This window comes from Lolium perenne, chromosome 4 (assembly GCF_019359855.2).
Source record: "Lolium perenne isolate Kyuss_39 chromosome 4, Kyuss_2.0, whole genome shotgun sequence".
NCBI classification, from domain to species: Eukaryota; Viridiplantae; Streptophyta; class Magnoliopsida; order Poales; family Poaceae; genus Lolium; species Lolium perenne.
The window spans coordinates 238,353,915-238,363,999 of NC_067247.2; the positions used below are offsets into that span (position 1 = coordinate 238,353,915).

Below are 10,085 nucleotides of genomic sequence, written 5' to 3' on the forward strand. Positions count from 1 at the left end.
TTTTGGGTTGCGCAACGCTGGTGCAACGTACCAGCGCTGTATGCAAAAATGCTTGTTTGATCAAATTGGAAAAAATGTGCAAGTCTATGTGGATGACATCGTGATAAAAACTAAGGTAAAAAACACTTTAATCGATGACATCCGGCAAACATTCGATAACCTAAGGCGGTTCCGGATGAAACTCAATCCGGCAAAATGTACCTTTGGTGTCCCCGCCAGCAAGCTGCTCGGTTTCCTGGTTTCAAGCCGGGGCATAGAGGTTAATCCGGTAAAGATCCGGGCGATAGAAAGAATGGCTATCCCTCGAGAGTTAAAAGATGTGCAAAAGTTTACCGGAAGCTTGGCATCGCTGAGCCGGTTTGTAAGCAGGTTGGGAGAAAAAGCTCTGCCACTCTATGCTCTCATGAAGAAATCTGACACGTTCGTCTGGACCCCTCAGGCAGACGCAGCGTTTAAAGAGCTAAAAACGATGCTAGCCACAGCACCCATACTGGCTTCACCTCTAGAAAGGGAGCCTATGCTGTTATACATAGCAGCAACAAACCGGGTTGTGAGTGTAGTGGTTGTGGTTGAAAGAGAAGAGGAAGAAAAAACCGTCCAGAGGCCGGTATACTACTTGAGCGAGGTGCTCTCCCTCTCAAAACAAAACTACCCTCACTTCCAGAAAATGACTTATGGCGTGTACATGGCCGCCACAAAACTCAAGCACTACTTTGAGGAGCACCCCATGAAGGTGGTGAGTGAAGCACCAATTTCCGACATCATGTGCAACAAAGATGCCAGCGGCCGGATTGCAAAATGGGCGATCCAGATATCACCGTACGTGCCGGTATATGAAAGAAGAGATGCCATAAAGTCACAGGCTTTGGCTGATTTCCTTGTTGATTGGGCGGAGATGCAATACAAACCGCCAGATCAGAGGATAGAATACTGGAAGATGCACTTTGATGGCTCTAAGCTCAAGGAAGGTCTAGGTGCCGGTGTGGTGCTTACCTCACCAAAAGGAGACCACCTCCGGTATGTTTTGCAAGTACATTTCAGGGCATCGAACAATGTCGCTGAATATGAAGCTTTGATCCATGGGCTTAAGGTCGCAAAAGAGATCGGTGCACACCGGATCATTTGCTACGGCGATTCAGACCTTGTGGTACAGCAGTGCTCAGGAGATTGGGATGCAAAAGACGCCAACATGGCCTCGTACCGGTTTCACGTGCAAAAGATTGCCGGATTCTTCGAAGGATGTGAGTTTCACCATGTGCCGCGAGCAGAAAATGAAGCCGCGGATGCTTTGTCCAAGTTGGGCTCATCTAGGCAAGAAATTCCTCCCTAATAGCTTTGGCTCACCTAAGAGTGCCATCGATCAAGCCGAGCCCGGAATCGGTAATCAATTTTTGTACCGTAGTCACACGTAGTACCCATGGATATCGATGAAGGGAACCGGGGACTGCTCCGGCAAGCTCGGGACTGCTCTGGTAGGCTCGGGACCGCTGTACCCATACCGAAGAAACGAGGCTGGTAGATAGCATGGAGATAGATGCACCGGTGTTTTTGGTTCGAGAAATACCATCATGGGTTAAACCTATTAAGGAATTCCTGATCAGCGGCACCTTGCCGGCTGACGAAAATGAATCAAGGAGGATACAAAGAAGGTCCAAAGCTTACACATTCATCAATGGTGAGGTGTACAAAAGAAGCGTTACCGGTGTCCTTCAAAGGTGTGTGGAACCGGAGGAAGGAAAAGAAATGCTTGAGGAAATTCACCAAGGAGAATGTGGGCATCATGCCTCATCAAGGGCTTTGGTAGCAAAAGTATTCCGGCATGGGTTCTATTGGCCCACTGCTTTGGAGGACGCTGAGGATTTGGTAAGAAAATGCAACGGCTGCCAGAGGTACGCCAAGCGAAACCATACCCCAGCATCCGGTTTAAAGACAATACCGCTAACATGGCCATTCGCTGTTTGGTGCCTTGACATGGTTGGACCATTCAAAACTGCAAGAAGCAGCATGACTCACATCTTGGTCATGGTGGATAAGTTCACCAAGTGGCTGGAAGTAAAACCTATCGCAAAGTGTGATGGGCATACAGCTGTGAAATTCTTGAAAGATGTCATTTTGCGGTATGGATACCCGCACAGCATCATCACTGATAACGGAACCAACTTTGCTCAAGGTGAGTTCAAAAGGTTCTGTGAAGAAAAGAACATCCGGTTGGATTTGTGCTCAGTGGCACATCCACAGGGCAATGGCCAAGTAGAAAGAATGAATGCCTTGGTGCTTTCCGGTATCAAGCCTAGACTCATTGATGCGGTGGAAAAGTCACCGGGATGTTGGCTCGATGAGCTACCATCGCATCTTGTGGAGTATAAGAACAACTCCAAACCGGTCTACCGGATACACTCCCTTCTTCATGGTTTATGGAGCGTAAGCGGTGATACCAACCGATATCATGCATGTTTCTCCAAGGGTACAGCTCTATACCGAGCAAGCGGTCAACGAGGCCAGCGACAACGAGGGGGACGTGCTAGCAGAAGCAAGAGAGCTGGCTTTGGCAAGAACAGCCATTTACCAAAGAAACCTAAGACGCTATCATAACCGGAAGGTTAACCCAAGAGTTTTCCGGGAAGGAGATCTTGTACTTCGCCTGGTGCAGCGCACTGAAGGCCGGCATAAGCTTTTGCCACCGTGGGAAGGTCCCTTCATTGTAAGCAAGGTGCTTCACAATGATGCATACTACTTGATAGATGCACAGGAATGGAAGAAAGGAAAGGCGGACAGGTCCGGCGAGGAGAGCAAGCGTCCATGGAACGTAGCTCTGTTGCGTCCTTTCTACTCTTGAAGTGGTGGTGTAAGAAGTTCCTTTTTGTACCTTATATGCTATGAATAAAAGATGCCGGAACCTTGAGTGAATCTCGGGGACTACCCCAACTTAAGTTGCATGTAACTTGTCTATTTTTTTTCAGTTTACCGGTTGCTTATTGAATGTTTTTTTCTTTCCGGTTTAGTAGTGTGCTAAATCCTACCGGAGTCTTCGACTCTGCTGCTGTCCGCAAACCGGCTTCATGGCAAGCAAGATAAACCGGTAGGGGATAAGCACATGAACTGCGAAAAGGGAGAGCAGGAAAGAACAATCTGAAAAATTTAATTAACCCCGGTTAAACCGGTTTTTTGCAAAATTTCAAAGTTATTTCTAAGTTCAAGAAGATGCTTGTTTGGTGAAAGAACCTTGTGCTCATACGCCAAAGAACGCCCAGAGAAGGCAGGCAGAGCCAAGGCAAAAGAACCAAGTATGCATCAAATTGGATGCGGAAGCAATTGAGAAATCTTTGCAGTACAGGATAAAAGCGGAACCAAAAGCAAAATATGCTAAGGCAAACTCATAAATACTTAGCTACCGGTATAACTTACCGGCAGGAAATGTTGTAGCACAACCACAGGCAAACTTAAGTTTTACATCATAAGCCCCGGCATTCCGGGGCAGAATTTAACAGATATTGTCTTAAAGCAACAGGACAAACAGATATAGTGAGCAAACACTTCAAAGGAAATCATCATGCAGCAGGGGCTTCCGGAGGAGCATCGCCGGCACCAGCATCGCCCAGGACCTCTTCTTCGGCTTCACCCTCCTCCTCGTCGAGATAATCCGTGACGCCAGGGGGAGGGATGAAGGTGCGCATGTCGGCATACTCCGCGATGCGGTACGCGCGATCCTGCCGCTTGGCGGAGAGGATCGGGTCCAGATCCGCTTTCGCGCCTTCGCGCACGACAGCAAGGGCGTCCGCATTGAGCTCCGGTACCAGGAGCAGGCGACGCGGAGGGCGGAGTCCGCTCCAGCGCGGGCAGCAGAGCACCGCCACTCGCGGATCCTCCCGCCGGCACCTTTCGTACGGTCGTTGATGAGGGAGAAGGTGTCCGGCACCTCCTCGCCAGGCCATAAAGTCCTGTATAGCTGGGTAGCTACATCAGGGATGTCCGAAAGATTGCGGTCTATGCAGCGCATATGGGACACCCGCGCGTTAAGCGCGACCAGATGGTCTTTGGGCGTCCATGGCACGGTAAGATCCGCTTGGCCTTTGTCCTTGCGCTGCGCGTCGACCTTCTTGACGGCATACCTCTGCGAGTCCGGAAAGAGGCCTGTGCAAAGAAAGAAAAAGCTTAAGGAAAAGAGTCAGGAAGAAAAAGAGACCGGAAGAAAAAGAGACCGGAAGAAGAGAGACCGGACGGAAAGATAGCGGAAACAAAAATGGGGTCGAAGGAAAAAAGGCTCGTATGCGGTAGTCAAAGTGTAAAAGAAAACAACTTACGGAGGGCAAGTGTGTCGGTCTGCAGGATCAGCTGATCGCACTCCTTGTGCCCCTCCTCCAGCCGCGCGGCCTTCTCATCGGCACCCTTCCGGGCCTTGGTCATCTCCTCCAGCTCTGCCCGCAACACCACAGTGGCATTGCAGGCATTCTCCAGAGCCTCGTCCAACTTGGCCGCTGCGGTCACTTCAGCGGCCTTGAGGGCCTTGGCGTGGTCAAGCCCCAGCTGAATCAACTGAGACTTGAGCTCCTGGTAGCTGGTCTTGAGGGCGTTTAGCTCCTCCTGGTGCTGCCGGCTGAGCTCATCCTTCTCCCCTGTAACCGGAAAAATGAGTGTTAGCAAGGTTACACTAGTAAAACTGAAAAGAAACCAAGTTCAAAGGAGAAAGGAAAAAATAGTACGTTGGGCCGTGGCGAGCTGCTCCTTGAGAGCATCGATGGAAGCTTCCGGGATCACTGTTGAACAGAAATTGTAAGTGTCACAAGGAAAAAAGGTTTCCGGTAGCAAAGATGCCGGTAGAATAAAAAACTAACCTTGGCACTTGTCGTGTGCCTCAGCGAGCTCCCGGTGCTCCCATAAAAGCTCCTCGAAGAGGGCCTTCCGAGTGTCAGCGGTGACCTGTTCAAGAAAAAGAAGAAATGAGTTAAGTTTTGCGCTAAGAACAAAGTTCTTAACCCGAAACTCGGGGACTGGCAGTGCCGGTTTTGCGCGTTTCTAAAGTAAATTATGTGTTAAGGAGAAGATGTTTAACCCGAAACTCGGGGATCGGCGATGCCGGTTTCACGCTAAAAACTTAAGTTAAGTTTTGCGCTAAGAGCTGCGCTCTCACCACAAAACTCGGGGACTGGGAAGATAGACAAGAGAGAAACCGGCATGAAACTAAGGGAAAGATAAAGCAGAACCGGAAACAAAGAAACCGGCAAAGGTTGAAAGTTAATAGAACATACCGTCAGATTGTTCGTGGAATCGTACCACGCGCTGTCAAGCTCTTTTACGGCAGCCCGGAGCCGCATGAAGTGCTCCTCAGAACACCGATCCCCGACAGGATCAGGTGCCGGCAGCCGATCCTTGCCCATGCCGCGGGTCGCCGGAGTGATGTCCGCGGCGTTCCACTTTTGGGCATACGGCAGGAGGTGCCCCAGGTCCCGGCCTTGGCGCTGGAACTCCGTAATACGGCCGAGGAGGCCGGTGGCCTTCATGCTGGCGCTTTTGGCAGCCTTGGAGACGTGCAGCACCAAGGGCTGCTGGCCGCCCGAAGGGGCGCTGGAGGCCGTCGCCTTCCCCTTGATGAGCTTGGAGGGCTTGGGCGGCGGCGCGGTAGAAGAGGCCCCGGAAGTCTTAGCCGGCGGCGCGCCAGAGCGGCCTTGGAGGGCTGGGCGCGAGGAGTCTCAAGCGGAGGCATGAGGATGGTGCGTGGAGAAGGGGAGCGCTAGGAGCGTCACCCGTCTTGGAGCCTTCCGGCGCGGAAGATTCCGGCGCGGAAGTTGTCTTTCGAGGACGGGAGGAGCAAAGGCTCCGCCCGCCCGGCAGCTTCTTCTTCTCCGGCGCCGGTGTTGCGGGCGCCGGGGTCTTGGTGTTCCGGGAGGAAGGCCAGGTCCTGCTCCGTGCGGTGATCCGACAGTGAAGGGGCCGCACGCCCCGACTTGTTGTGCCCCCGAAAGGGAGGCAGAGGTGTTGCCGGCACCCGGATGGTGCCGGGCTTGAACGAGGAGGAGGGGTTGAGGTCCTTGCGGATCCCTCGCAGCCCGATGGCCTTGGGCCAAGCTTGAGAGCGGGGCTGAGAAAAAGAAAAAAGACAAGTGGTTGAGAAGAAGCAACCGGAAAAAGAACTTAGCAAAAAAGGAGGCAAGCCGGAAAATGAAATTACCCGGAAGCGGTTGGCATCGCTTTGCGCCCGTAGCGGCGCACGCCCACTTCTTTCTCCCCACGGGCTCCGTCCGAAGCGCTTGGAGGGAGGGGCATGGGCTGGAGCCGGCGTAGATGCCGGCTGCTTGTTCTTCTGGCCCTGGGCCATGAGTTTGTCCACAAACTCAGTGCCGGCCTCGGCGCGCAGGGGCGGCACGCGCTCGTGGATCTGTGAGTTGGATATGGCTAAGAAGCAATTCGCAAGAAAGCGATAATGGCAAAATATAAGAAGCCGGAAAAGAAAATACCTCGAGCACAACCAGCTCCTCCGGATTTCCGGTGGGCTCCGGCGGGTCCCGGCCAAGGCGCGCAGCCGGAGTCTTCCCCATCTTCAGATCCTTCCAAAAGATGTAGGGATCCGGGTCGAAGGAGTCAAAGGCACGCTTAGGAGAGGTCCTCGCGGCTCTGCTGGATAGAGGGGAAGCGGTCCCTGGCCCGAAACAAGGTAAAAAAGATGGTTAGCAAAAGCAGAAACTTACCGGCAAAGACAACCCCAAATTGCGCAATCTCTTACTTCTTGGGTCGGACGGTTAGAGAAACTGAGGGGAAGGAGGCCCCATTCCCACGCAAAAGGCATAGCAGTTTGACAAATCTGCTTGGCCTTGAGAACAACGTCTTTCTTGCTGAGAGCGCGGCCTGTGATCTTGGTAGGATCGCCTGGGCCATACATCTCGCTCATCCTATGTGCGCGGCGCTTCAGAGGAAGCACCCGGCGCGATATGAAAGTCCGGATGATATCGTCAGAACAGATGTTGGTCTCCTTCTTCAGAGAGGCCAAGAAACGCACTACCCGGTTGGTTTCGGCGTGTTCCGTCCTTGGGTTATAGCTCCAGTTGGTTCTACTGGGGGCCCCGCTTGATATGGAGGAAGATTGATGCGATCAGCGCGGCCGGTGTTCGTCACGTAACAGAAAGTTCCTTGCCAGGTGCGGCAAGACTCGAGGCCGGAAAGCTTAAGAAAAGTGCTCCCTTGGCGGGAGCCGACGATGCAGGAGCCGCACTGCACGGGCGGCTTGGGCTTGGGGATCTCCTTGCCCTGGACGGAGTTGATCCGCAGGTTGAAGAAACGGGCAAACGTCTCACGAGTGGGACGAATGCCGATGTAAGCCTCCATGAAGGTGGCATAACAAGAAAGATAGAAAAGGGCGTTGCTGTGAAGGTGGTGAGGTTGGAGATCGTAGAAATCCAGGAAATCACGGAAAAAAGTAGAGGCAGGAAGGCCGAAGCCGCGCTCAAAGTGAGCGAGAAAAACAACATACTCGTCGTCTTCCGGATCCGGTTCGATCTCGTTATCCGGAATCCGGCAGGCAACTCCTTCCGGAATCCTCCGAGACCGGTACAGCCAATCGATCTCAAACTCAGCAACGTAGGAGCCCATCCAGGCTCCGCGGGTGGTTGGGGAAGGCTCCTCGCCGGAAGATTGGCTGGAGCTGCTAGAGGCTTGACCAGAGCCACCGGCCTCTTGGCTACCGGAAGCTTGGCTAAAGCTACCAGATTCTAGGTGGCCGCCGGACGCTTGGGGGACACCGACTTCCTGCTGGTTGCCGGAATCGGTTTCCATTGGATCTGAGGCCGTAGATTCACCGGGAGAAGGTCTACGGCGCTTGAGAGAGAGAGAAGAAGAGGATGCAGAGGAAGATCCCTCGTCAGACATCGCAAGGATGGGCGGAGAAACAGGAATCCCAAACTTCAACCCCGTGTGAAGATCTACGAGTAAGAAGAAAACCAAAGAAAAAGAGCAAATAAGAACACCAAAGGCTCAAGATCTGGAAAGCAAGCGAACGGCGAGTAAAGCGAAATTGATACCAACCTTGAGCGGCGCGGACGCTGAGGGGAGTGTTTGCTGGCGGTGGAGCGGCTCTGCGGTCGCCGGCGAGCTCCGTCGATGGCGAGCGGAAAAGCTCGCGAAGAAGCGCAAATGCGGCGGACGCGAGGAAGGTGCTGCCAAAGAACTCCGCACGGCGAAGTTCGGCGGAGGGGCGGCGTAAGTTCGCCGGCGCCGAGCTTGAACGGACGACGGCGGACGGAGAGCGGCGGAGGCGCAGAGGCGTGGAGCTCTGTGCGCGAAGGAGGAGAATGCGAAGAAGATGAAGGGGAACGGGCAGTTGTGCTTATATAAGAGAGAGAAAGTGGGCAGCGAACCGCTGGGCCGCGGCGGTTCGCCTCGCGGCCCGCGACGGTTCGCACCTTGGGCCGCCACGTGGCGAACGGATACACGCGCGAAAACGGAAGCCACACGGAGGCGCACGCGGGATCCCGAAGAGGTAGTGGGATCCGCTGCGGTGCATTAAATGCGTGCGCGGGAGTCGAAGCGATGTGACAGCGGACACTGGCGCATCGCCATGCTGCGCGTGTCACCGATGTGCGCGGGGCCCGATATATTCTCGACTTCGCCGAGGAAGGAGCAAAGACACGTGGTGCCGGAAAAAAGAGATGCCGGAACGAGCCTTGCAAAGAGAAGAAAAGGAACAAGGGTAAAGGTGCCGGAACTAAGCTCAAGAGATGAGTGACTAAACCGGTATCTTAGAAAGATGAAAACCTGGCATGGTCTGTAGGATAGAATCCTCCAGGCTATACCAGCTTCGGGGACTAATGTTGGGGGGATAACCCCCGGTATGCCAAAGGCATGCCAAACCGGATGGTTTGAGCCATCGAGATACCGGTTTAATGTTCTTGCCGGAAGCCTAGTAGGAATCCGGAAGAGCAAGGCTAAGCCGGTATCCCCAAAGGGGTATGCCGGGACCCGGTATAAAAGATACCGGAAAGGAGAGCCAGTCGGCAGGACTGGTCAAAGATTCTCTTCAGAGCAAGAAGACAAGGATGAGCTAAGCCAAGTAACTTTATTCAGAGCCCTGGCGCCAAAGAGAGAGGTGACGGAGAAAGAAGCCGGGGGACATCAGCTTCTATGATAAAAGAAGGCCCCGGTGTCATCTATGATTAAAGTAGCTTTGTACAAGAGCTGGCTAAAGTAGCTTTGTACAAGAACTCAGAAAGTAGTTTGTCCAGTCAAAGATGCCATTAGGGTTTCTTGCAATGTAAGCCACCCTTTCCCCTATATAAGGAGAGGGGGCAGCCCATCTTCACGGGCAAGTAAGTATGTACGCGTGTATGCAGGAAGGCAGAGCCTGTAACTTGTGTGAATCTATGAACATGGTGATCTAGAGGGAGTTCTTCCTTGTGTCTTTCTTCTTCAACCTCTGGCCTTGGCCAAGTTCTTGAGGAAACCATCCGGAATCTCTTCCCACCTGATCGCAAACCCTCCCCCGAATCCTCTTGCGTCCATTCGGCCCCAATCTAAGCCATCCTATGGCATCTGCTCGTTCACCACGACGACAGTCAATCTTTTACTTTTATGTTGTGTCTCCATCCTTTCTTTGAGCACTATCTTGAGAGCACAACTGTCATTCTTAGTACAATATGCTTGTCTCAAAATATGATTGATTGTGGTATAACTTTGATGCTTTTATCTTTGACAATCACTATTTCTAGTCTTTCTATGAACTTCAGAGGTGCCTGAGCATTTATGTTTTGCTGATCAAATATGGGCAAGCGAGATACCACTTTATCATACTCTTTTATGAACATTGCAATCCTGCTTATAGACATGATTCATGATGCTTATTATTAATTGTTGGTACCTTTCCATGATTGACATAGCTATTAGATGATCTGGTTTGCATGTATCTTATTATGAACTGCCTAAGTGTTAGCCATAGCATGATAATATTTACATCATATGAACAAATGTGTTCGTGAAAGTTCTTTTATCGCGTCAGTTGTTAACTGAATTGCTTGAGGACAAGCAATAAGCTAAGCTTGGGGGGAGTTGATACGTCCAAAACGTATCTACTTTCCCGAACACTTTTGCTATTGTTTTGCCTC

General features: G+C 52.2%; 1 protein-coding gene across 1 annotated transcript; it reads right to left on the bottom strand.

Moving 5' to 3' along the window:
• Positions 1–3,481: 3,481 nt before the first annotated feature.
• On the bottom strand, positions 3,482–5,498 carry LOC139839310 (uncharacterized). The gene is made up of 6 exons (XM_071829355.1): positions 5,247–5,498; positions 4,833–4,917; positions 4,701–4,754; positions 4,302–4,613; positions 3,982–4,131; positions 3,482–3,495 (listed from the first exon to the last, which is right to left on the bottom strand). The coding sequence occupies exons 1-6, from the start codon at positions 5,496–5,498 to the stop codon at positions 3,482–3,484; spliced, it is 867 nt and encodes a 288-aa protein (XP_071685456.1).
• Positions 5,499–10,085: the final 4,587 nt, after the last annotated feature.

Coding starts and splice junctions, on each gene's coding strand:
- LOC139839310 (XM_071829355.1), bottom strand. CDS start 5,498: ATGAAGGCCACCGGCCTCCTCGGCCGTATTACGGAGTTCCAGCGCCAA. Junction 4,755..4,832: donor GGCACACGACAAGTGCCAAG/GTTAGTTTTTTA, acceptor TCTGTTCAACAG/TGATCCCGGAAGCTTCCATC. Junction 4,614..4,700: donor GCAGCTCGCCACGGCCCAAC/GTACTATTTTTT, acceptor TTCCGGTTACAG/GGGAGAAGGATGAGCTCAGC.